General features: G+C 44.7%; 1 protein-coding gene and 18 non-coding genes across 22 annotated transcripts in view; all 19 read left to right on the top strand.

Moving 5' to 3' along the window:
• The window catches only part of HPS4 (HPS4 biogenesis of lysosomal organelles complex 3 subunit 2), a 70,121-nt gene extending 66,203 nt beyond the window's left edge, over positions 1-3,918 (top strand). For all 4 annotated transcript variants that reach the window (XM_078873802.1, XM_078873804.1, XM_078873801.1 and 1 more), the window contains one exon: positions 377-3,918. In XM_078873802.1, coding sequence (XP_078729928.1) covers positions 377-548 — 172 coding nt within the window. In that variant the 3' untranslated portion in view covers positions 549-3,918. The remainder of the gene's footprint in view (positions 1-376) is intronic.
• Positions 3,919-15,208: 11,290 nt separating this feature from the next.
• Positions 15,209-15,282, top strand: TRNAN-GUU (transfer RNA asparagine (anticodon GUU)). The gene has a single exon. It is a non-coding gene; the product is annotated as a tRNA-Asn (tRNA).
• A 476-nt stretch (positions 15,283-15,758) lies between these two features.
• Positions 15,759-15,832, top strand: TRNAN-GUU (transfer RNA asparagine (anticodon GUU)). The gene has a single exon. It is a non-coding gene; the product is annotated as a tRNA-Asn (tRNA).
• Positions 15,833-16,297: 465 nt separating this feature from the next.
• Positions 16,298-16,371, top strand: TRNAN-GUU (transfer RNA asparagine (anticodon GUU)). The gene has a single exon. It is a non-coding gene; the product is annotated as a tRNA-Asn (tRNA).
• Positions 16,372-16,847: 476 nt separating this feature from the next.
• Positions 16,848-16,921, top strand: TRNAN-GUU (transfer RNA asparagine (anticodon GUU)). The gene has a single exon. It is a non-coding gene; the product is annotated as a tRNA-Asn (tRNA).
• A 649-nt stretch (positions 16,922-17,570) lies between these two features.
• TRNAN-GUU (transfer RNA asparagine (anticodon GUU)) lies at positions 17,571-17,644 on the top strand. Its single transcript has one exon. It is a non-coding gene; the product is annotated as a tRNA-Asn (tRNA).
• A 465-nt stretch (positions 17,645-18,109) lies between these two features.
• Positions 18,110-18,183, top strand: TRNAN-GUU (transfer RNA asparagine (anticodon GUU)). The gene has a single exon. It is a non-coding gene; the product is annotated as a tRNA-Asn (tRNA).
• Positions 18,184-18,834: 651 nt separating this feature from the next.
• TRNAN-GUU (transfer RNA asparagine (anticodon GUU)) lies at positions 18,835-18,908 on the top strand. The gene has a single exon. It is a non-coding gene; the product is annotated as a tRNA-Asn (tRNA).
• Positions 18,909-19,373: 465 nt separating this feature from the next.
• Positions 19,374-19,447, top strand: TRNAN-GUU (transfer RNA asparagine (anticodon GUU)). Its single transcript has one exon. It is a non-coding gene; the product is annotated as a tRNA-Asn (tRNA).
• A 476-nt stretch (positions 19,448-19,923) lies between these two features.
• TRNAN-GUU (transfer RNA asparagine (anticodon GUU)) lies at positions 19,924-19,997 on the top strand. Its single transcript has one exon. It is a non-coding gene; the product is annotated as a tRNA-Asn (tRNA).
• Positions 19,998-20,649: 652 nt separating this feature from the next.
• Positions 20,650-20,723, top strand: TRNAN-GUU (transfer RNA asparagine (anticodon GUU)). The gene has a single exon. It is a non-coding gene; the product is annotated as a tRNA-Asn (tRNA).
• Positions 20,724-21,188: 465 nt separating this feature from the next.
• On the top strand, positions 21,189-21,262 carry TRNAN-AUU (transfer RNA asparagine (anticodon AUU)). The gene has a single exon. It is a non-coding gene; the product is annotated as a tRNA-Asn (tRNA).
• A 476-nt stretch (positions 21,263-21,738) lies between these two features.
• On the top strand, positions 21,739-21,812 carry TRNAN-GUU (transfer RNA asparagine (anticodon GUU)). Its single transcript has one exon. It is a non-coding gene; the product is annotated as a tRNA-Asn (tRNA).
• A 630-nt stretch (positions 21,813-22,442) lies between these two features.
• On the top strand, positions 22,443-22,516 carry TRNAN-GUU (transfer RNA asparagine (anticodon GUU)). The gene has a single exon. It is a non-coding gene; the product is annotated as a tRNA-Asn (tRNA).
• Positions 22,517-22,992: 476 nt separating this feature from the next.
• TRNAN-GUU (transfer RNA asparagine (anticodon GUU)) lies at positions 22,993-23,066 on the top strand. The gene has a single exon. It is a non-coding gene; the product is annotated as a tRNA-Asn (tRNA).
• A 652-nt stretch (positions 23,067-23,718) lies between these two features.
• Positions 23,719-23,792, top strand: TRNAN-GUU (transfer RNA asparagine (anticodon GUU)). The gene has a single exon. It is a non-coding gene; the product is annotated as a tRNA-Asn (tRNA).
• A 465-nt stretch (positions 23,793-24,257) lies between these two features.
• Positions 24,258-24,331, top strand: TRNAN-AUU (transfer RNA asparagine (anticodon AUU)). Its single transcript has one exon. It is a non-coding gene; the product is annotated as a tRNA-Asn (tRNA).
• Positions 24,332-24,807: 476 nt separating this feature from the next.
• TRNAN-GUU (transfer RNA asparagine (anticodon GUU)) lies at positions 24,808-24,881 on the top strand. Its single transcript has one exon. It is a non-coding gene; the product is annotated as a tRNA-Asn (tRNA).
• A 652-nt stretch (positions 24,882-25,533) lies between these two features.
• TRNAN-GUU (transfer RNA asparagine (anticodon GUU)) lies at positions 25,534-25,607 on the top strand. The gene has a single exon. It is a non-coding gene; the product is annotated as a tRNA-Asn (tRNA).
• Positions 25,608-25,863: the final 256 nt, after the last annotated feature.

Genomic DNA, 25,863 nt, shown 5'->3' with positions numbered 1-25,863 from the left:
GTATCAAAAACATAAAGTGGTTTGTCGCTCAAAACAAGTGTGGGATGGTGCTAGTCTCCTTTTTCACACTGAGTTAGTTGGGGAAATTCCACATCCCTGTGCCCGGGGCAAGTATATTCATATGGCAGCAACTGTGCGACGGGGTAAAATGTGGGTACGCCGCCTACCTCCTCCTCCCAAGACGTCTGGGCAGTGTGGAAGAGTGGGTCACTGTCCCTTCGCGAGCTCCCTCTGGTGGAGACCCTTCTGCCAGCAGTGGCCGAGACCAAGTCATTACAGGGCCGCGCCTTTATCTTCACACGCTGCCATTAGAACGAAACGTTAAACGCTGCACGTCCCCCCACCCCCCTTCCCGGTTGGGCGCGCTGTGAACCAGGAGCAGCACGGCGTGCGTGTACGGCGCCCAGACGCCGGCGCAGGAGGTGTTCTTCCAGGTGAGCCCGTCCCAGCGGAGCGGCATGGTCGGGCCCGGTTTCGCGGACGGCACCTACCGGCTCCCGGGCGCCGCTCGCTCCAAACTGCAGCAGCACGGCATCAACCTGCCCTGACGACGCGTGGGCCCCCAAAGCGGCGCCGGAGCCCCTCGCCGCTCTCGCCACCGCTGCCAACAAATAACACCGGAGCCCACCATTCACCACCACCGGCACCGCTGCCAACAAATAATACCGGCGCCCACCACTCTCACCGCCACCGGCACCGCTGCCAACAAATAATACCGGCGCCCACCACTCTCACCGCCACCGGCACCGCTGCCAACAAATAATACCGGCGCCCACCACTCTTACCGCCACCGGCACCGCTGCCAACAAATAATACCGGCGCCCACCACTCTCACCGCCACCGGCACCGCTGCCAACAAATAATACCGGCGCCCACCACTCTCACCGCCACCGGCACCGCTGACAACAAATAACACCAGCGCCTGCAACAGCATCGGCATCAACACCATAACCACCACTAGCAACAGTACGTCCTGCACTACAAACCGCAACACACTACTAGCCACTAACACCACCACTTCCAGCGCCACAACCAATTCCACATCAGCATCACAATAATTACCAAAGCCAGCACTAATAGCACCACCAATACCTGGTGCGCTACCAACCACCTAGTGAGGGCTACCAACACCATCAGCACTACCACAACCTCCACCATCGGCAGCACCACAAGCACTACTACCTCCTGCACTACCGACCACAAGCAGCACCACCAGCACTTGCAACAACTAACACGAGCACGACCTCTGCCATCGGCATCAACACCACCGCTAGCATCACCGATTAACAGCACCACAACATCCAGCAACAAGATCAACACTCCCGGCATTATCGCCAACACAACTACCAGCACCACAGCTACCTGACGAGTGTTGCCCAAGAGCAACCATCCCCAACAGTAAGCACAAATCAGGGATTGGAACATCTGGTCATTGAAGGCAACATTTCCGGTATCTTATGACCAAATGATTATGAACGGGACGATTAAGAATCTGGTTTAATATTTTGAGCCACGTTCTGAACGATCACAGCATCCATATGCGCACTGTAGCTTGACCACGTGGGCCACGTGGCCAAAGCCAGCAAGGTGCTAAGCAGGAGGCGTGAGAGGAGTTAAGCTGCAGTGAGGTCTGAAGAAGTGAGAGATTTGTGCGTATGCATTGAGATCGGACTCGCAGAAGATAGCTTCCCGTTTGTGTTGTAACAAAGTTATCGATTCAGTATTAAATGGTGCACTTTTGTTGAATTGAAATTGTTGCAGTGCCGGATTAAGCTAGTGCGGGGCCTGTAGGATATGTTATAAAGGGGCCCTAAATAAAAAATAAAACATTAAAACACACATTTTTAACTTGCATAGTAAAGTAATTGTATTGTTTCATTTGCTGTATAGCCAGATAATGACAAATCGCTAACCTTAAACACCTAGTCGTTCATTAAAGTTGAAGGCGGTATAGTACTATCATAATAGAGCAAGTGCAGAATCACTGAACCAGAATTGATAGCTTGAAAGCATTTATAGCACTGGGCCCTTGAAAGTTTGGGGCCCGTAGCTAATACACATGTAGCTACTACACATATAGCTACTACACATGTAGCTACTAGGAAAATCCGGCACTATAATTGTTGGCATGAGGTTTTTCAGAAAACTATGAAAATCACCAAAAACTCTCCCCTTAATTTAGCTTTGCCCCCCCTCATTGGAGGACTCTCTGGGAATTGCACCCGAATGTGTTGCCCATCAGGCTCCAGGTGTGAGAGCAGGAAAATCCGATCACTCAACCTCGAGCAGTCGACCAGGAATATGCCGCTCTGCGCGAACTAAACCTGGAGTGCAGAGAGACCTTTGTTTTATTTTTGTTACAATACCGCCTCACGGTGTGCTCGGGGAACACGCGTACGTAAATCGTTTCTTCTCAGGATTTTTCTCTTTCGGAAAGTTGTGTTTCATTGATTTGTAACTTGCCATCGATACGAGTCACCTGTACGCATGTGCAACAGTGCCGTCAGTAACGCTCAAGGCAAAGGTTACTGTTAGTGTACATAGCATATGTAAAATAATGTTGTGACTTTGTCTAACCATGACGATCATTGTTCAAGCACTGTGTATGTAAGCTGTATATATGAAATTCGTGGCCATAGACATTTCTAATGTGTGATATTTAAAATGTAGGCTTTCGCGACCAATAATATCCATAATACAGGGGGATTTTTTGGTTAGATCGCGTAAATATAAATGTGTCGTTAAACCTGCCACCACCCGACACAGCCAATTAGTAATGTTTGTCACGTAAACAAAACGTGCCATTCGTTACTAGAACAGCACACCGATGTGTTAGAGAGTAAACCCACAACATTTACAATTCGAGTACAGTGGCGTTTCTGGTCTAACGACACATTTATATTTAATCGATCTCACCCAAAATACTCTATTATTTTGTGATATTTGTTTCCCCGTCTTTGTTTACACCGTCCACCACCATTCACTTCGTGGGGTAAAACAGCAGAATGTGTGAACACCACCTCTAGACACACTTAAAAGCTACCCCGGCAGCCTTTGCTGCACGGGTGTCAGGCGACTGGCATGAGTTTACGCACAGCACTTTGTCTTAGCACCGTTGAGAGGAAATGCCCCTAAGTCCGTTCAAAGGTACGTCATCAAACTTTGTTGTTAACATTTAAATATGAATAATAATCAGGCACTTATGGGTCACTGTCACGTGTAAGGTTATTGTGTCGGAGTGAGGGGGGGCGCTGAATTGTGTTGAAACAAATGTAATCTTTAACCCTCGGTCTCTCTTGATAATAATTTGGGACAAACGGTACCGATCGGGGGTTATTGCACCAGGCAGCCAGACTCCAGTCTGTATGAGATCGGTATAGCCTGGGTTTTGTCACTTGCAAAAGTCACTTGTAAATCACCGAGATTCCATGAATGATTTGGAAACAATAACTTATTAAAATCAATGTTTTTAAAAACTTCCCATATTCCCAATGCGTAGTTGGTGTTCTTTAACATCACACTGTCGCCAATATGATTTATCAACGTGGGTTCTACAGTTGCATCCTGATTCGAGCCGTCTGATTGGATTGGAATTGTCATGTTCAGCATATTTATTCGCTAGTCTTGAGCAGTGTATGATACATGCAGGATATACACATTTCCTTATTCATTCTTTTAATTTTCAAAACAATCTTAATTGATGCACCGGTACTTATTTGAGCAAAAAAAGGTGATTCAAAACAGTGAATTTGGTTTGTCAAGACACCAGAATTGCTCACAGGCCAGCAAAGGGGGCCCCCCCCCCACCATTTGTGGATGTCTCGTTAAAACTGCAACTCGATCGCATTCAAGTGTGGCAAGTGATATAACCTAGGCCATGCTGCCTTCGCAACGAATAAAACGTGGAACATGTTTGATTAAAAGAATGACCAAAGTCTACCGCAGCTAAGTTTTGTGAGTTCATGCTGGTGTATTGTCGTGGTAAAAGGCAGCAGCAGCCCTTTGCTCTGCACGCTGGACATTAGGAGAGCTTTGTAACCGGCGTGCTGTGAAAAATTCCCAGGTTGTGCCTGTGGTATTTTCGGAATTCTAGGGGTGAAAATATCTCTGTTTGCAAACTGGGACAGACGGACCTCTCCGTGCCGTTCAGTGGCCTATCCAGCCACCCCCAGCCCTCACCTCCCACCGTCTCTGCGCACTCCACTGATCACGGCGCAGTACGGCAGGAGACAGCCGTCAAGCGCCCACCACCGGCCCTCTCAACACCCATCCAGGCCCACCGCAGTGATTGTTTTTTGGTTTGGTACGCGGCAAAGATCTAGATAGCTGGAAAGTGTGCCGTGGAATGAAAAAGGTTGAGAGAGGTGCCGATTATTGTGGGGGGGGGGGCTTTGCTTGAGGCAGGGGTCAACGACTCTGGCTTATGTGTGAGCACCGTGCCCAGAGTACTGATTTTCATTGGTCTGGTGGAAAGTTATCTGGTATGTGGTGAACATCAGTCCAACGCTCCGAAGGATTGCAAACACAAAGATGGTTCAAGTTTGATGCCGATTCAACGAGTTGGGGGAGGGCAAGACCACGTGCGTGTGGAAATTATATTTTAGATGCAGGTTTACGTCACTTTGTGCGGGAGTAGATGCATTCCAAGAAAATGTCTCACTAAGGAAAACCTCACGAGATTGCTGCCTGCCGAGTAGCAAATACAGAACACACAATGGTGTTTCCATGTCTAGCCGCGTACGAAGGACTTCAAACCGCATGAAGCTAGTCTTTGGTAGAAATAGGTTCGATGCATTCACGTGAAATTTCACAAATCGATCCTGCAACAAAGTGAAGGAAAACCTCAATTTGAGGAACGAGGAATGGCTCGTGAACACGAAAGTGTGTCCTCCACCCGTGGAAGAGAACCACTGGAACTGGTGCCGTTGAGATTCCGGTTTCAAATGCCACGTTCCACCAGAAATGAAACAAAACAAAACCGACGAGAACTTCACTTGGCACACGAGCACAGATGAAGCGAGGGTTGAAATTGCTTGCATTAGAAAGCTCCTTCATGGATGTTGGGCAGATTCTAAAGTCAAGACTGTTGCCCTTAATAGAAGGCGGTCGTGGGGATTGTGAAAGGCAACCTTTGCGGTGCTGCTAGATGTAAGAATAAGTAGCACAATTAAAAAATAATTGGTAAAAGTACATCTAAAATTAAGGGAAGACTAATTTGCTAAGTGGCTTTTCAAAATAGTGTTAAAGGTTACACTACGTGTGCATGCATCATTCCCTTTGCAAGTGGCCTTTCAAATCATAACCTTTGATGCAGAACACTTTCACTTGTTAATCATTTGCGTTGTTGCATAATGCTTTTTTGCATTTAATGGTGTAATTAGAGCAATTGCTAGTGCTGTTTGAATGTGATCGAAATACCATGAACACAGTAAAATAATTATCTGTATTTGGAAATGTTTGTCATCTATCTGTCCCTATGTCATTTATTGATGAAGAGTAGTTGCCTGAACCGTTAGCCTTTATATAACCAGGTAGGAACCCACCGAGATCTGTTAATTACACTATGTAACACAATTTTTGTTCCTGGGTAGTAAGTGTTATTTCGTAATTGCTTATGCCTAAAAAGTATAGAAAATGGCTATTATTCCCCACAAACTTTGCTTTTGTGACCAGGACAGTGATATTTTGAAATGTATCTATTTTCAATGATAAAACGGGTGAATGTGTATCTTCGTTCACACAGTAAAAAAACAACATGAATCAAAATTAACATGTATTTATACTAAAGTAATACAAAATGACTACAACAGATTTAGAAGTGAGTAGTTTTTCGAGATTTATTATTATACTGTAAATCACGTTCACGAATCAGCCCCCAATTGTCTCCCGTCATGTTCTCGTTATACTGTCCTTGGTAGCGGCGTTCAAAGTCCAGTATATCCTGGTGGAAGCGCTCGCCTCGCTCCTCCGAGTAAGCTCCCATGTTCTCCTTTAATTTATCAAGATGAGCATCAAGGATATGGACTTCGAGGGACATCCTACAGCTCATTGTGCCATAGTTTTTCACCAGTCTCAACCAGCTCCACATAGTTTTCGACCTTGTGATTGCCCAGGAAGCCACGAACCATTGCGACAAAGCTGTTCCCAGCCGCTTTTTCCTTACCAGTGAGCTTCTTGGGGAATTCATTGCACTCCAAGATCTTCTTTATCTGTGGTCCGACGAAGACACCGGCTTCGACCTTTGCCTCAGCTTAGGAAAGAAGTCTTGAAGGTCTGACAAATTGTTTCATAAGGCCCAATTTGATGTGCAGTGGTGGCATCAGCACCTTCTGGAGGTCCACAAGTGGCTTCCACTTGACATTCCCTGAGAACTCTGTCTGCTGTGGCCAGTCCCGCCTGTGGTAGTTTGCCTTGGTGTCCCTGCTGTCCCCAAGGCAAAGATAGCAGGGAAACTTGGTAAAACCGCCTTGGAGACCCATCAGGAATGCCACCATTTTAAAGTCTCCGATGACCTCCCAGTCGTACTCATCATACTTCAAGGCGTCCAGCAAGGTCTTGATGCTGTTGTAATCCTCTTTGAGGTGCACCGAGTGAGCCAGGGGAAGAGACGGGTACTTGTTACCATTATGGAGCAGCACGGCTTTGAGGCTCCTGGATGAGCTGTCAATGAAGAGGCGCCACTATTTCTGGTTACAGGCGATTCAGATTGCCTCGAACAGACTGGTCACATTGAGGCAGAAGCAGAGCCCATCTTGACGGGTGAAGAAGCTGCAAAAAGATTGGTGACGCTTCCTCTGATCTGCGTCTTTCACACTTTTATCCAACAAGTTCCACTGCATGAGCCTAGACGTCAAAGGCTCGGCATTGGACTTGGTGAGACCAAGATCTCCGATCATGTCGTTGAGGTCTTTTTGGTGGGGGTAGTATGGGGTTCTCTCCTCGGCTCCACCTCTGAAATTGTCACCTGGATCTACGTTTTCCTCGCTCTCTGACTTGCTGCTCTCTGCTAAAGACGGCTGCTCTCTCTCTGAAGGAGTGGGTACAGGGAGCTCATGGCAGTGTGGCACCGGGGCGATGGATGAAGGTCTGGATAGGTGCATTCTTGCCAGTCCGATGTTTGGAAGGGTCCACCGTGCAGAAGTAGCAGTTGCTTGAGTGGACAGTGGGTTCCCACCAAATTCTTGGGATAGCGAATTTCATGGCTCTCTTTTCCCCGCTGTACCATCCTACAAAATAGGAAATAACACTGACTACCCAGGAACAAACAAATTGTTACAGTGTTATCAGCAAGGCCTGGGAAGATGCTACAGATCAATGTTCTAATCTCTTAACTCGCGCAATGACAAGGCCGCTTAACCATTAACAGACTGTTGCACACTATGGGAACCTCATTTGCCAGTAAAAATATGATAATTGGTTCTTTACCCTTCTATCTGGCAACAAAAACTGACACCTTTTTACAAGGAGTCATGTTTGCATAGACCGCAATACCTGCAGTCATAATACAAACAAAAGAACATAACTCTGATAATGTGCACTGTCCTTGAAGTTGATTGGTCCACACCCGAGACAGCTTTCCTTAGAGCCTAGTCTCATATGGGTTGGACCAGATGACGCCAAAAGGCGCACAACTCAAAGACAATGCACCATCAGAGTATGAGAGCTCGGGGCAAGCATCTACACTATGGGAACCTCATTTGCCAGTAAAAATATGATAATTGGTTCTTTACCCTTCTATCTGGCAACAAAAACTGACACCTTTTTACAAGGAGTCATGTTTGCATAGACCGCAATACCTGCAGTCATAATACAAACAAAAGAACATAACTCTGATAATGTGCACTGTCCTTGAAGTTGATTGGTCCACACCCGAGACAGCTTTCCTTAGAGCCTAGTCTCATATGGGTTGGACCAGATGACGCCAAAAGGCGCACAACTCAAAGACAATGCACCATCAGAGTATGAGAGCTCGGGGCAAGCATCTACACTATGGGAACCTCATTTGCCAGTAAAAATATGATAATTGGTTCTTTACCCTTCTATCTGGCAACAAAAACTGACACCTTTTTACAAGGAGTCATGTTTGCATAGACCGCAATACCTGCAGTCATAATACAAACAAAAGAACATAACTCTGATAATGTGCACTGTCCTTGAAGTTGATTGGTCCACACCCGAGACAGCTTTCCTTAGAGCCTAGTCTCATATGGGTTGGACCAGATGACGCCAAAAGGCGCACAACTCAAAGACAATGCACCATCAGAGTATGAGAGCTCGGGGCAAGCATCTACACTATGGGAACCTCATTTGCCAGTAAAAATATGATAATTGGTTCTTTACCCTTCTATCTGGCAACAAAAACTGACACCTTTTTACAAGGAGTCATGTTTGCATAGACCGCAATACCTGCAGTCATAATACAAACAAAAGAACATAACTCTGATAATGTGCACTGTCCTTGAAGTTGATTGGTCCACACCCGAGACAGCTTTCCTTAGAGCCTAGTCTCATATGGGTTGGACCAGATGACGCCAAAAGGCGCACAACTCAAAGACAATGCACCATCAGAGTATGAGAGCTCGGGGCAAGCATCTACACTATGGGAACCTCATTTGCCAGTAAAAATATGATAATTGGTTCTTTACCCTTCTATCTGGCAACAAAAACTGACACCTTTTTACAAGGAGTCATGTTTGCATAGACCGCAATACCTGCAGTCATAATACAAACAAAAGAACATAACTCTGATAATGTGCACTGTCCTTGAAGTTGATTGGTCCACACCCGAGACAGCTTTCCTTAGAGCCTAGTCTCATATGGGTTGGACCAGATGACGCCAAAAGGCGCACAACTCAAAGACAATGCACCATCAGAGTATGAGAGCTCGGGGCAAGCATCTACACTATGGGAACCTCATTTGCCAGTAAAAATATGATAATTGGTTCTTTACCCTTCTATCTGGCAACAAAAACTGACACCTTTTTACAAGGAGTCATGTTTGCATAGACCGCAATACCTGCAGTCATAATACAAACAAAAGAACATAACTCTGATAATGTGCACTGTCCTTGAAGTTGATTGGTCCACACCCGAGACAGCTTTCCTTAGAGCCTAGTCTCATATGGGTTGGACCAGATGACGCCAAAAGGCGCACAACTCAAAGACAATGCACCATCAGAGTATGAGAGCTCGGGGCAAGCATCTACACTATGGGAACCTCATTTGCCAGTAAAAATATGATAATTGGTTCTTTACCCTTCTATCTGGCAACAAAAACTGACACCTTTTTACAAGGAGTCATGTTTGCATAGACCGCAATACCTGCAGTCATAATACAAACAAAAGAACATAACTCTGATAATGTGCACTGTCCTTGAAGTTGATTGGTCCACACCCGAGACAGCTTTCCTTAGAGCCTAGTCTCATATGGGTTGGACCAGATGACGCCAAAAGGCGCACAACTCAAAGACAATGCACCATCAGAGTATGAGAGCTCGGGGCAAGCATCTACACTATGGGAACCTCATTTGCCAGTAAAAATATGATAATTGGTTCTTTACCCTTCTATCTGGCAACAAAAACTGACACCTTTTTACAAGGAGTCATGTTTGCATAGACCGCAATACCTGCAGTCATAATACAAACAAAAGAACATAACTCTGATAATGTGCACTGTCCTTGAAGTTGATTGGTCCACACCCGAGACAGCTTTCCTTAGAGCCTAGTCTCATATGGGTTGGACCAGATGACGCCAAAAGGCGCACAACTCAAAGACAATGCACCATCAGAGTATGAGAGCTCGGGGCAAGCATCTACACTATGGGAACCTCATTTGCCAGTAAAAATATGATAATTGGTTCTTTACCCTTCTATCTGGCAACAAAAACTGACACCTTTTTACAAGGAGTCATGTTTGCATAGACCGCAATACCTGCAGTCATAATACAAACAAAAGAACATAACTCTGATAATGTGCACTGTCCTTGAAGTTGATTGGTCCACACCCGAGACAGCTTTCCTTAGAGCCTAGTCTCATATGGGTTGGACCAGATGACGCCAAAAGGCGCACAACTCAAAGACAATGCACCATCAGAGTATGAGAGCTCGGGGCAAGCATCTACACTATGGGAACCTCATTTGCCAGTAAAAATATGATAATTGGTTCTTTACCCTTCTATCTGGCAACAAAAACTGACACCTTTTTACAAGGAGTCATGTTTGCATAGACCGCAATACCTGCAGTCATAATACAAACAAAAGAACATAACTCTGATAATGTGCACTGTCCTTGAAGTTGATTGGTCCACACCCGAGACAGCTTTCCTTAAAGCCTAGTCTCATATGGGTTGGACCAGATGACGCCAAAAGGCGCACAACTCAAAGACAATGCACCATCAGAGTATGAGAGCTCGGGGCAAGCATCTACACTATGGGAACCTCATTTGCCAGTAAAAATATGATAATTGGTTCTTTACCCTTCTATCTGGCAACAAAAACTGACACCTTTTTACAAGGAGTCATGTTTGCATAGACCGCAATACCTGCAGTCATAATACAAACAAAAGAACATAACTCTGATAATGTGCACTGTCCTTGAAGTTGATTGGTCCACACCCGAGACAGCTTTCCTTAGAGCCTAGTCTCATATGGGTTGGACCAGATGACGCCAAAAGGCGCACAACTCAAAGACAATGCACCATCAGAGTATGAGAGCTCGGGGCAAGCATCTACACTATGGGAACCTCATTTGCCAGTAAAAATATGATAATTGGTTCTTTACCCTTCTATCTGGCAACAAAAACTGACACCTTTTTACAAGGAGTCATGTTTGCATAGACCGCAATACCTGCAGTCATAATACAAACAAAAGAACATAACTCTGATAATGTGCACTGTCCTTGAAGTTGATTGGTCCACACCCGAGACAGCTTTCCTTAGAGCCTAGTCTCATATGGGTTGGACCAGATGACGCCAAAAGGCGCACAACTCAAAGACAATGCACCATCAGAGTATGAGAGCTCGGGGCAAGCATCTACACTATGGGAACCTCATTTGCCAGTAAAAATATGATAATTGGTTCTTTACCCTTCTATCTGGCAACAAAAACTGACACCTTTTTACAAGGAGTCATGTTTGCATAGACCGCAATACCTGCAGTCATAATACAAACAAAAGAACATAACTCTGATAATGTGCACTGTCCTTGAAGTTGATTGGTCCACACCCGAGACAGCTTTCCTTAGAGCCTAGTCTCATATGGGTTGGACCAGATGACGCCAAAAGGCGCACAACTCAAAGACAATGCACCATCAGAGTATGAGAGCTCGGGGCAAGCATCTACACTATGGGAACCTCATTTGCCAGTAAAAATATGATAATTGGTTCTTTACCCTTCTATCTGGCAACAAAAACTGACACCTTTTTACAAGGAGTCATGTTTGCATAGACCGCAATACCTGCAGTCATAATACAAACAAAAGAACATAACTCTGATAATGTGCACTGTCCTTGAAGTTGATTGGTCCACACCCGAGACAGCTTTCCTTAGAGCCTAGTCTCATATGGGTTGGACCAGATGACGCCAAAAGGCGCACAACTCAAAGACAATGCACCATCAGAGTATGAGAGCTCGGGGCAAGCATCTACACTATGGGAACCTCATTTGCCAGTAAAAATATGATAATTGGTTCTTTACCCTTCTATCTGGCAACAAAAACTGACACCTTTTTACAAGGAGTCATGTTTGCATAGACCGCAATACCTGCAGTCATAATACAAACAAAAGAACATAACTCTGATAATGTGCACTGTCCTTGAAGTTGATTGGTCCACACCCGAGACAGCTTTCCTTAGAGCCTAGTCTCATATGGGTTGGACCAGATGACGCCAAAAGGCGCACAACTCAAAGACAATGCACCATCAGAGTATGAGAGCTCGGGGCAAGCATCTACACTATGGGAACCTCATTTGCCAGTAAAAATATGATAATTGGTTCTTTACCCTTCTATCTGGCAACAAAAACTGACACCTTTTTACAAGGAGTCATGTTTGCATAGACCGCAATACCTGCAGTCATAATACAAACAAAAGAACATAACTCTGATAATGTGCACTGTCCTTGAAGTTGATTGGTCCACACCCGAGACAGCTTTCCTTAGAGCCTAGTCTCATATGGGTTGGACCAGATGACGCCAAAAGGCGCACAACTCAAAGACAATGCACCATCAGAGTATGAGAGCTCGGGGCAAGCATCTACACTATGGGAACCTCATTTGCCAGTAAAAATATGATAATTGGTTCTTTACCCTTCTATCTGGCAACAAAAACTGACACCTTTTTACAAGGAGTCATGTTTGCATAGACCGCAATACCTGCAGTCATAATACAAACAAAAGAACATAACTCTGATAATGTGCACTGTCCTTGAAGTTGATTGGTCCACACCGGAGACAGCTTTCCTTAGAGCCTAGTCTCATATTTTGTTGCCAGATAGAAGGGTAAAGAACCAATTATCATATTTTTACTGGCAAATGAGGTTCCCATAGTGTAGATGCTTGCCCCGAGCTCTCATACTCTGATGGTGCATTGTCTTTGAGTTGTGCGCCTTTTGGCGTCATCTGGTCCAACCCATATGAGACTAGGCTCTAAGGAAAGCTGTCTCGGGTGTGGACCAATCAACTTCAAGGACAGTGCACATTATCAGAGTTATGTTCTTTTGTTTGTATTATGACTGCAGGTATTGCGGTCTATGCAAACATGACTCCTTGTAAAAAGGTGTCAGTTTTTGTTGCCAGATAGAAGGGTAAAGAACCAATTATCATATTTTTACTGGCAAATGAGGTTCCCATAGTGTAGATGCTTGCCCCGAGCTCTCATACTCTGATGGTGCATTGTCTTTGAGTTGTGCGCCTTTTGGCGTCATCTGGTCCAACCCATATGAGACTAGGCTCTAAGGAAAGCTGTCTCGGGTGTGGACCAATCAACTTCAAGGACAGTGCACATTATCAGAGTTATGTTCTTTTGTTTGTATTATGACTGCAGGTATTGCGGTCTATGCAAACATGACTCCTTGTAAAAAGGTGTCAGTTTTTGTTGCCAGATAGAAGGGTAAAGAACCAATTATCATATTTTTACTGGCAAATGAGGTTCCCATAGTGTAGATGCTTGCCCCGAGCTCTCATACTCTGATGGTGCATTGTCTTTGAGTTGTGCGCCTTTTGGCGTCATCTGGTCCAACCCATATGAGACTAGGCTCTAAGGAAAGCTGTCTCGGGTGTGGACCAATCAACTTCAAGGACAGTGCACATTATCAGAGTTATGTTCTTTTGTTTGTATTATGACTGCAGGTATTGCGGTCTATGCAAACATGACTCCTTGTAAAAAGGTGTCAGTTTTTGTTGCCAGATAGAAGGGTAAAGAACCAATTATCATATTTTTACTGGCAAATGAGGTTCCCATAGTGTAGATGCTTGCCCCGAGCTCTCATACTCTGATGGTGCATTGTCTTTGAGTTGTGCGCCTTTTGGCGTCATCTGGTCCAACCCATATGAGACTAGGCTCTAAGGAAAGCTGTCTCGGGTGTGGACCAATCAACTTCAAGGACAGTGCACATTATCAGAGTTATGTTCTTTTGTTTGTATTATGACTGCAGGTATTGCGGTCTATGCAAACATGACTCCTTGTAAAAAGGTGTCAGTTTTTGTTGCCAGATAGAAGGGTAAAGAACCAATTATCAGACTGTTGCACGTTGTATCACGAGGTCTTTATAACATCCACCGGCTATTTCTGGCGGGGCCATCATCATTGCAAAGTCAAGGTAAAGCCGGGTGTGCATTTGTGATAACTGCATCACCCCGACGTTAAATTGTAATCGCCAACGTGTGCTTCTCTCTGAGCACTCGTTTCAACAGTCTAGTAAGGGGTGTGTTCTTGTTGCTCATGCACAAATCTGGCTTTGTAACCGAGGCGAAAATCAGTCGTTTTTGTCGAGTCGATGTCACCGTCCACAGGACGTTCTTCTTTCAGTTATAGCACATTCACCAACATGTCCTCGAGGTGGAATGCCGGGTGAGGGCCAGAGTGCCACTCCGACACCAGCGGTCTGGGCAAAATCACGGCAGGGGCTTCCCAGTTGCCCGGCCTTGCATCGTTACGTCCCACGGAACATGCGAAGGCGACCTTTGCTCGACTACCGTGCCGACAGCTGGCGATGCAGTCTGCACACCATTTGGTTCTTATAACCTTTATTGCAGCATTGCACCCACTTCGGTTCTCAGAAAGGGCATCTCGTACCCCCGAGGGGGTGGCGTGTGTGCACCCTTGGGTTAAGAACCACTGCTCGAGACCGACAGCCTTAGTTTGGAGGCCAGCTTTGTTCTCCCCCGGTTAGGCCGTATGACGATCTGACCAAATCTGTGCTGCTTGTGAGCCCTCCCACCGCACATTGACGACTGAACACGTAAAACGAAGTGTTAGGAATATATATTCTTGGTTATTTCGGCAAAGTCACGTAGAAGGGAAATAATAAAAGAAAATAAATTCAACATACTTTTTATTTCGATTTAAAGCTTTCGTGACTGCAGGGATTCATCTTCTTGGTTCTTTCGGTAAATTCACGTAGAAGGGAAATAATGAAATAAAAAAATGCTACATTCTTTTATTATTTCCCTTCTACGTGACTTTACCGAAAGAACCAAGAAGAATATTAATCCCTGCACTCACGAAAGCTTTAAATCGAAATATTAGGAATATTTTTGGGATTGTTGACTTATCACCTAATCATTTTAATGGTTTCAAGCTCCACTCAGTTAAACACGTTCCTTCGGAGGAGGCAGGTAGGAACTTGGTTGGACAGCGCATTCGTGCGATCCGTGTGACGCGCCGTGTCACGTGGTGCTGAGCCCGCCCGAAGCGCTCTATGAAATACAAATCGAGGGCGTGGCTATGCACGACAGACAGACAAATAATCCCTGGTGGGCAGTGTGGAACTGTTGTTCCTACCTGTATTAATTCCTTAAACATGGAACAGCAAGTGGCGTCGTTGAGTTGTCTCTGTGGTGCAATTGGTTAGCGCGTTCAGCTTTTAACCACCCAGAGATGCTGTTTGAAAGTGTATTTTTATTTCACAAAGTCAATACTAGATTAGTTTTTTTCACAGCGAATGTCATTAATTCATTAAACATGGAACAGCAAGTCGCGTTTGGGAGTTGTCTCTGTGGCGCAATTGGTTAGCGCGTTCGGCTGTTAACCGAAAGGGTGGTGGTTCAAGCCCACCCAGGGACGAGGTTTTGGGGAGTTTTATTGCTTGCAGAAAGTCTTTTCTCGATTTGTTTTATAAGACAGCGAATATCATTAATTCCTTAGACATGGAACAGCAAGTGGCTTTTTCCAGCGGGTTCTGTGGTGCAATTTGTTCGCACATTCAGCTGTTCACCGAAAGGTTGGTAGTTGAAAACCACCCAAGGACGAGATTTCAGAGAGTTTTTTGCTTGTAGAAAGTCTATTTTAGATTCGTTTTTACGACAGCGAATATCATTAATTCCTTCAACATGGAACAGCAATTGGTTCTTTTCAGCTGTCTGTGGCGCATTTGGCCAGCATGTTTTGTTGTGAAGTGTATAGGTTGGTGGTTCAAGCCCACCGAGGGACGCTGTTTGAAAGTGTATTTTTATTCCTCAAAGTCAATACTAGATTCGATTTTAAGACAGCGAATTTAATTAATTCCTTAAACATGGAACAGCAAGTGGCTTCTTGTAGCTGTCTCTGTGGCGCAATTGGTTAGCGCGTTCGGCTGTTAACCGAAAGGTTGGTGGTTCAAGCCCACCCAGGGACGAGGTTTCGGAGAGTTTTTTTCTTGCAGAAAGTCTCTTCTAAATCTGTTTTTTAAGACAGCGAATGTCAACACGTTCCTTCGGAGTGGGCAAGTAGGAACTTGGTTGGACAGCGCATTCGTGCGATCCGTGTGACGCGGCGCGTCACGTGGTGCTGAGCCCGCCCGAAGTGCTCTATGAAATACAAATCGAGGGCGTGGCTATGCACGACAGACAGACAAATAATCCCTGGTGGGCAGTGTGGAACTGTTGTTCCTACCTGTATTAATTCCTTAAACATGGAACAGCAAGTGGCGTCGTTGAGTTGTCTCTGTGGTGCAATTGGTTAGCGCATTCAGCTTTTAACCACCCAGAGATGCTGTTTGAAAGTGTATTTTTATTTCACAAAGTCAATACTAGATTAGTTTTTTTCACAGCGAATGTCATTAATTCATTAAACATGGAACAGCAAGTCGCGTTTGGGAGTTGTCTCTGTGGCGCAATTGGTTAGCGCGTTCGGCTGTTAACCGAAAGGGTGGTGGTTCAAGCCCACCCAGGGACGAGGTTTTGGGGAGTTTTATTGCTTGCAGAAAATCTTTTCTCGATTTGTTTTATAAGACAGCGAATATCATTAATTCCTTAGACATGGAACAGCAAGTGGCTTTTTCCAGCGGGTTCTGTGGTGCAATTGGTTCGCACATTCAGCTGTTCACCGAAAGGTTGGTAGTTGAAAACCACCCAAGGACGAGATTTCAGAGAGTTTTTTGCTTGTAGAAAGTCTATTTTAGATTCGTTTTTACGACAGCGAATATCATTAATTCCTTCAACATGGAACAGCAATTGGTTCTTTTCAACTGTCTGTGGCGCATTTGGCCAGCGTGTTTTGTTGTGAAGTGTATAGGTTGGTGGTTCAAGCCCACCGAGGGACGCTGTTTGAAAGTGTATTTTTATTCCTCAAAGTCAATACTAGATTCGATTTTAAGACAGCGAATTTAATTAATTCCTTAAAAATGGAACAGCAAGTGGCTTCTTGTAGCTGTCTCTGTGGCGCAATTGGTTAGCGCGTTCGGCTGTTAACCAAAAGGTTGGTGGTTCAAGCCCACCCAGGGACGAAATTTCGAAGTTTTTTGCTTGCAGAAAGTCTATTCTAGATTTGTTTTATAAGACAGCGAATGCCATTAATTTCTTCAACATGGAACAGCAAGTGGCTTCTTGCAGCTGGTGCTGTGGTGCAATTGGTTCGCATGTTCAGCTCTTAACTGACAGGTTGGTGGTTTAAACCCACCCAGAGACCCAGTTTTATTTCACAAAGTCAATACTCGATTCGTTTTTACGACAGCGAATGTCATTAATCCTCAAGAATGGAACAGCAACAAGTGCTTCCTTGTAGCTGTCTCTGTGGCGCAATTGGTGACCAGGTTCAGCTGTTGACCAACAAGGTTGGTGGTTGAAGCCCACCCAGAGCTGCTGTTTGAAAGTGTATTTTTATCTCACAAAGTCAACACGAGATTCGTTTTTACGACAGTGAATGTCATGAATTCCTTCAACATGGAACATCAATAGTTTTTTTTGCAGTTGTCTGTGTGGTGCAATTGGTTAGCGCGTTCTGCTGTTAACTATAAGTTTGGTGGTTCAAGCCGACCCAGCGACGAGGTTTTGGAGAGTTTTTTTCTTCCATAAAGTCTCTTCTAGATTTGTTTTATAAGACAGCGATTATCATTAATTCCTTCAACAGGGAACAGCAAGTGGTTTCTTGCAGCTGTCTCTGTGGCGCAATTGGTTAGCGCGTTCGGCTGTTAACCGAAAGGTTGGTGGTTCAAGCCCACCCAGGGACGAGGTTTCAGAGAGTTTTTTTCTTGCAGAAAGTCTCTTCGAAATCTGTTTTTTAAGACAGCGAATGTCAACACGTTCCTTCGGAGTGGGCAGGTAGGAACTTGGTTGGACAGCGCATTCGTGCGATCCGTGTGACGCGGCGCGTCACGTGGTGCTGAGCCCGCCCGAAGTGCTCTATGAAATACAAATCGAGGGCGTGGCTATGCACGACAGACAGACAAATAATCCCTGGTGGGCAGTGTGGAACTGTTGTTCCTACCTGTATTAATTCCTTAAACATGGAACAGCAAGTGGCGTCGTTGAGTTTTCTCTGTGGTGCAATTGGTTAGCGCGTTCAGCTTTTAACCACCCAGAGATGCTGTTTGAAAGTGTATTTTTATTTCACAAAGTCAATACTAGATTAGTTTTTTTCACAGCGAATGTCATTAATTCATTAAACATGGAACAGCAAGTCGCGTTTGGGAGTTGTCTCTGTGGCGCAATTGGTTAGCGCGTTCGGCTGTTAACCGAAAGGGTGGTGGTTCAAGCCCACCCAGGGACGAACTTTTGGAGAGCTTTTTTTGCTTGCAGAAAGTCTATTCTAGATTTGTTTTATAAGACAGCGAATGCCATTAATTTCTTCAACATGGAACAGCAAGTGGCTTCTTGCAGCTGGTTCTGTGGTGCAATTGGTTCGCATGTTCAGCTCTTAACTGACAGGTTGGTGGTTTAAACCCACCCAGAGACCCAGTTTTATTTCACAAAGTCAATACTCGATTCGTTTTTACGACAGCGAATGTCATTAATCCTCAAGAATGGAACAGCAACAAGTGCTTCCTTGTAGCTGTCTCTGTGGCGCAATTGGTGACCAGGTTCAGCTGTTGACCAACAAGGTTGGTGGTTGAAGCCCACCCAGAGCTGCTGTTTGAAAGTGTATTTTTATCTCACAAAGTCAACACGAGATTCGTTTTTACGACAGTGAATGTCATGAATTCCTTCAACATGGAACATCAATAGTTTTTTTGCAGTTGTCTGTGTGGTGCAATTGGTTAGCGCGTTCTGCTGTTAACCATAAGTTTGGTGGTTCAAGCCGACCCAGCGACGAGGTTTTGGAGAGTTTTTTCTTCCATAAAGTCTCTTCTAGATTTGTTTTATAAGACAGCGATTATCATTAATTCCTTCAACAGGGAACAGCAAGTGGCTTCTTGTAGCTGTCTCTGTGGCGCAATTGGTTAGCGCGTTCGGCTGTTAACCGAAAGGTTTGTGGTTCAAGCCCACCCAGGGACGAGGTTTCGTAGAGTTTTTTTCTTGCAGAAAGTCTCTTCTAAATCTGTTTTTTAAGACAGCGAATGTCAACACGTTCCTTCGGAGTGGGCAGGTAGGAACTTGGTTGGACAGCGCATTCGTGCGATCGGTGTGACGCGGCGCGTCACGTGGTGCTGAGCCCGCCCGAAGTGCTCTATGAAATACAAATCGAGGGCGTGGCTATGCACGACAGACAGACAAATAATCCCTGGTGGGCAGTGTGGAACTGTTGTTCCTACCTGTATTAATTCCTTAAACATGGAACAGCAAGTGGCGTCGTTGAGTTGTCTCTGTGGTGCAATTGGTTAGCGCGTTCAGCTTTTAACCACCCAGAGATGCTGTTTGAAAGTGTATTTTTATTTCACAAAGTCAATACTAGATTAGTTTTTTTCACAGCGAATGTCATTAATTCATTAAACATGGAACAGCAAGTCGCGTTTGGGAGCTGTCTCTGTGGCGCAATTGGTTAGCGCGTTTGGCTGTTAACCGAAAGGGTGGTGGTTCAAGCCCACCCAGGGACGAGGTTTTGGGGAGTTTTATTGCTTGCAGAAAGTCTTTTCTCGATTTGTTTTATAAGACAGCGAATATCATTAATTCCTTAGACATGGAACAGCAAGTGGCTTTTTCCAGCGGGTTATGTGGTGCAATTGGTTCGCATGTTCAGCTGTTCACCGACAGGATGGTAGTTGAAAACCACCCAAGGACGAGATTTCAGAGAGTTTTTTGCTTGTAGAAAGTCTATTTTAGATTCGTTTTTACGACAGCGAATATCATTAATTCCTTCAACATGGAACAGCAATTGGTTCTTTTCAGCTGTCTGTGGCGCATTTGGCCAGCATGTTTTGTTGTGAAGTGTATAGGTTGGTGGTTCAAGCCCACCGAGGGACGCTGTTTGAAAGTGTATTTTTATTCCTCAAAGTCAATACTAGATTCGATTTTAAGACAGCGAATTTAATTAATTCCTTAAACATGGAACAGCAAGTGGCTTCTTGTAGCTGTCTCCGTGGCGCAATTGTTTAGCGCGTTCGGCTGTTAACCGAAAGGTTGGTGGTTCAAGCCCACCCAGGGACGAACTTTTGGAGAGCTTTTTTTGCTTGCAGAAAGTCTATTCTAGATTTGTTTTATAAGACAGCGAATGCCATTAATTTCTTCAACATGGAACAGCAAGTGGCTTCTTGCAGCTGGTTCTGTGGTGCAATTGGTTCGCATGTTCAGCTCTTAACTGACAGGTTGGTGGTTTAAACCCACCCAGAGACCCAGTTTTATTTCACAAAGTCAATACTCGATTCGTTTTTACGATGGCGAATGTCATTAATCCTCAAGAATGGAACAGCAACAAGTGCTTCCTTGTAGCTGTCTCTGTGGCGCAATTGGTGACCAGGTTCAGCTGTTGACCAACAAGGTTGGTGGTTGAAGCCCACCCAGAGCTGCTGTTTGAAAGTGTATTTTTATCTCACAAAGTCAACACGAGATTCGTTTTTACGACAGTGAATGTCATGAATTCCTTCAACATGGAACATCAATAGTTTTTTTTGCAGTTGTCTGTGTGGTGCAATTGGTTAGCGCGTTCTGCTGTTAACCATAAGTTTGGTGGTTCAAGCCGACCCAGCGACGAGGTTTTGGAGAGTTTTTTCTTCCATAAAGTCTCTTCTAGATTTGTTTTATAAGACAGCGATTATCATTAATTCCTTCAACAGGGAACAGCAAGTGGCTTCTTGTAGCTGTCTCTGTGGCGCAATTGGTTAGCGCGTTCGGCTGTTAACCGAAAGGTTGGTGGTTCAAGCCCACCCAGGGACGAGGTTTCGTAGAGTTTTTTTCTTGCAGAAAGTCTCTTCTAAATCTGTTTTTTAAGACAGCGAATGTCAACACGTTCCTTCGGAGTGGGCAGGTAGGAACTTGGTTGGACAGCGCATTCGTGCGATCGGTGTGACGCGGCGTGTCACGTGGTGCTGAGCCCGCCCGAAGCGCTCTATGAAATACAAATCGAGGGCGTGGCTATGCACGACAGACAGACAAATAATCCCTGGTGGGCAGTGTGGAACTGTTGTTCCTACCTGTATTAATTCCTTAAACATGGAACAGCAAGTGGCGTCGTTGAGTTGTCTCTGTGGTGCAATTGGTTAGCGCGTTCAGCTTTTAACCACCCAGAGATGCTGTTTGAAAGTGTATTTTTATTTCACAAAGTCAATACTAGATTAGTTTTTTTCACAGCGAATGTCATTAATTCATTAAACATGGAACAGCAAGTCGCGTTTGGGAGCTGTCTCTGTGGCGCAATTGGTTAGCGCGTTCGGCTATTAACCGAAAGGGTGGTGGTTCAAGCCCACCCAGGGACGAGGTTTTGGGGAGTTTTATTGCTTGCAGAAAGTCTTTTCTCGATTTGTTTTATAAGACAGCGAATATCATTAATTCCTTAGACATGGAACAGCAAGTGGCTTTTTCCAGCGGGTTCTGTGGTGCAATTGGTTCGCATGTTCAGCTGTTCACCGACAGGATGGTAGTTGAAAACCACCCAAGGACGAGATTTCAGAGAGTTTTTTGCTTGTAGAAAGTCTATTTTAGATTCGTTTTTACGACAGCGAATATCATTAATTCCTTCAACATGGAACAGCAATTGGTTCTTTTCAGCTGTCTGTGGCGCATTTGGCCAGCATGTTTTGTTGTGAAGTGTATAGGTTGGTGGTTCAAGCCCACCGAGGGACGCTGTTTGAAAGTGTATTTTTATTCCTCAAAGTCAATACTAGATTCGATTTTAAGACAGCGAATTTAATTAATTCCTTAAACATGGAACAGCAAGTGGCTTCTTGTAGCTGTCTCTGTGGCGCAATTGGTTAGCGCGTTCGGCTGTTAACCGAAAGGTTGGTGGTTCAAGCCCACCCAGGGACGAACTTTTGGAGAGCTTTTTTTGCTTGCAGAAAGTCTATTCTAGATTTGTTTTATAAGACAGCGAATGCCATTAATTTCTTCAACATGGAACAGCAAGTGGCTTCTTGCAGCTGGTTCTGTGGTGCAATTGGTTCGCATGTTCAGCTCTTAACTGACAGGTTGGTGGTTTAAACCCACCCAGAGACCCAGTTTTATTTCACAAAGTCAATACTCGATTCGTTTTTACGATGGCGAATGTCATTAATCCTCAAGAATGGAACAGCAACAAGTGCTTCCTTGTAGCTGTCTCTGTGGCGCAATTGGTGACCAGGTTCAGCTGTTGACCAACAAGGTTGGTGGTTGAAGCCCACCCAGAGCTGCTGTTTGAAAGTGTATTTTTATCTCACAAAGTCAACACGAGATTCGTTTTTACGACAGTGAATGTCATGAATTCCTTCAACATGGAACATCAATAGTTTTTTTTGCAGTTGTCTGTGTGGTGCAATTGGTTAGCGCGTTCAGCTTTTAACCACCCAGAGATGCTGTTTGAAAGTGTATTTTTATTTCACAAAGTCAATACTAGATTAGTTTTTTTCACAGCGAATGTCATTAATTCATTAAACATGGAACAGCAAGTCGCGTTTGGGAGCTGTCTCTGTGGCGCAATTGGTTAGCGCGTTTGGCTGTTAACCGAAAGGGTGGTGGTTCAAGCCCACCCAGGGACGAGGTTTTGGGGAGTTTTATTGCTTGCAGAAAGTCTTTTCTCGATTTGTTTTATAAGACAGCGAATATCATTAATTCCTTAGACATGGAACAGCAAGTGGCTTTTTCCAGCGGGTTATGTGGTGCAATTGGTTCGCATGTTCAGCTGTTCACCGACAGGATGGTAGTTGAAAACCACCCAAGGACGAGATTTCAGAGAGTTTTTTGCTTGTAGAAAGTCTATTTTAGATTCGTTTTTACGACAGCGAATATCATTAATTCCTTCAACATGGAACAGCAATTGGTTCTTTTCAGCTGTCTGTGGCGCATTTGGCCAGCATGTTTTGTTGTGAAGTGTATAGGTTGGTGGTTCAAGCCCACCGAGGGACGCTGTTTGAAAGTGTATTTTTATTCCTCAAAGTCAATACTAGATTCGATTTTAAGACAGCGAATTTAATTAATTCCTTAAACATGGAACAGCAAGTGGCTTCTTGTAGCTGTCTCCGTGGCGCAATTGTTTAGCGCGTTCGGCTGTTAACCGAAAGGTTGGTGGTTCAAGCCCACCCAGGGACGAACTTTTGGAGAGCTTTTTTTGCTTGCAGAAAGTCTATTCTAGATTTGTTTTATAAGACAGCGAATGCCATTAATTTCTTCAACATGGAACAGCAAGTGGCTTCTTGCAGCTGGTTCTGTGGTGCAATTGGTTCGCATGTTCAGCTCTTAACTGACAGGTTGGTGGTTTAAACCCACCCAGAGACCCAGTTTTATTTCACAAAGTCAATACTCGATTCGTTTTTACGATGGCGAATGTCATTAATCCTCAAGAATGGAACAGCAACAAGTGCTTCCTTGTAGCTGTCTCTGTGGCGCAATTGGTGACCAGGTTCAGCTGTTGACCAACAAGGTTGGTGGTTGAAGCCCACCCAGAGCTGCTGTTTGAAAGTGTATTTTTATCTCACAAAGTCAACACGAGATTCGTTTTTACGACAGTGAATGTCATGAATTCCTTCAACATGGAACATCAATAGTTTTTTTTGCAGTTGTCTGTGTGGTGCAATTGGTTAGCGCGTTCTGCTGTTAACCATAAGTTTGGTGGTTCAAGCCGACCCAGCGACGAGGTTTTGGAGAGTTTTTTCTTCCATAAAGTCTCTTCTAGATTTGTTTTATAAGACAGCGATTATCATTAATTCCTTCAACAGGGAACAGCAAGTGGCTTCTTGTAGCTGTCTCTGTGGCGCAATTGGTTAGCGCGTTCGGCTGTTAACCGAAAGGTTGGTGGTTCAAGCCCACCCAGGGACGAGGTTTCGTAGAGTTTTTTTCTTGCAGAAAGTCTCTTCTAAATCTGTTTTTTAAGACAGCGAATGTCAACACGTTCCTTCGGAGTGGGCAGGTAGGAACTTGGTTGGACAGCGCATTCGTGCGATCGGTGTGACGCGGCGTGTCACGTGGTGCTGAGCCCGCCCGAAGCGCTCTATGAAATACAAATCGAGGGCGTGGCTATGCACGACAGACAGACAAATAATCCCTGGTGGGCAGTGTGGAACTGTTGTTCCTACCTGTATTAATTCCTTAAACATGGAACAGCAAGTGGCGTCGTTGAGTTGTCTCTGTGGTGCAATTGGTTAGCGCGTTCAGCTTTTAACCACCCAGAGATGCTGTTTGAAAGTGTATTTTTATTTCACAAAGTCAATACTAGATTAGTTTTTTTCACAGCGAATGTCATTAATTCATTAAACATGGAACAGCAAGTCGCGTTTGGGAGCTGTCTCTGTGGCGCAATTGGTTAGCGCGTTCGGCTATTAACCGAAAGGGTGGTGGTTCAAGCCCACCCAGGGACGAGGTTTTGGGGAGTTTTATTGCTTGCAGAAAGTCTTTTCTCGATTTGTTTTATAAGACAGCGAATATCATTAATTCCTTAGACATGGAACAGCAAGTGGCTTTTTCCAGCGGGTTCTGTGGTGCAATTGGTTCGCATGTTCAGCTGTTCACCGACAGGATGGTAGTTGAAAACCACCCAAGGACGAGATTTCAGAGAGTTTTTTGCTTGTAGAAAGTCTATTTTAGATTCGTTTTTACGACAGCGAATATCATTAATTCCTTCAACATGGAACAGCAATTGGTTCTTTTCAGCTGTCTGTGGCGCATTTGGCCAGCATGTTTTGTTGTGAAGTGTATAGGTTGGTGGTTCAAGCCCACCGAGGGACGCTGTTTGAAAGTGTATTTTTATTCCTCAAAGTCAATACTAGATTCGATTTTAAGACAGCGAATTTAATTAATTCCTTAAACATGGAACAGCAAGTGGCTTCTTGTAGCTGTCTCTGTGGCGCAATTGGTTAGCGCGTTCGGCTGTTAACCGAAAGGTTGGTGGTTCAAGCCCACCCAGGGACGAACTTTTGGAGAGCTTTTTTTGCTTGCAGAAAGTCTATTCTAGATTTGTTTTATAAGACAGCGAATGCCATTAATTTCTTCAACATGGAACAGCAAGTGGCTTCTTGCAGCTGGTTCTGTGGTGCAATTGGTTCGCATGTTCAGCTCTTAACTGACAGGTTGGTGGTTTAAACCCACCCAGAGACCCAGTTTTATTTCACAAAGTCAATACTCGATTCGTTTTTACGATGGCGAATGTCATTAATCCTCAAGAATGGAACAGCAACAAGTGCTTCCTTGTAGCTGTCTCTGTGGCGCAATTGGTGACCAGGTTCAGCTGTTGACCAACAAGGTTGGTGGTTGAAGCCCACCCAGAGCTGCTGTTTGAAAGTGTATTTTTATCTCACAAAGTCAACACGAGATTCGTTTTTACGACAGTGAATGTCATGAATTCCTTCAACATGGAACATCAATAGTTTTTTTTGCAGTTGTCTGTGTGGTGCAATTGGTTAGCGCGTTCTGCTGTTAACCATAAGTTTGGTGGTTCAAGCCGACCCAGCGACGAGGTTTTGGAGAGTTTTTTCTTCCATAAAGTCTCTTCTAGATTTGTTTTATAAGACAGCGATTATCATTAATTCCTTCAACAGGGAACAGCAAGTGGCTTCTTGTAGCTGTCTCTGTGGCGCAATTGGTTAGCGCGTTCGGCTGTTAACCGAAAGGTTGGTGGTTCAAGCCCACCCAGGGACGAGGTTTCGTAGAGTTTTTTTCTTGCAGAAAGTCTCTTCTAAATCTGTTTTTTAAGACAGCGAATGTCAACACGTTCCTTCGGAGTGGGCAGGTAGGAACTTGGTTGGACAGCGCATTCGTGCGATCGGTGTGACGCGGCGTGTCACGTGGTGCTGAGCCCGCCCGAAGCGCTCTATGAAATACAAATCGAGGGCGTGGCTATGCACGACAGACAGACAAATAATCCCTGGTGGGCAGTGTGGAACTGTTGTTCCTA

Source organism: Lampetra fluviatilis, chromosome 37, assembly GCF_964198595.1.
Source record: "Lampetra fluviatilis chromosome 37, kcLamFluv1.1, whole genome shotgun sequence".
In the NCBI taxonomy this organism is placed as follows: Eukaryota; Metazoa; Chordata; class Hyperoartia; order Petromyzontiformes; family Petromyzontidae; genus Lampetra; species Lampetra fluviatilis.
The sequence above is the reverse complement of the archived record's forward strand: the minus strand, read 5'-3'. Positions and strand labels throughout refer to the sequence as shown.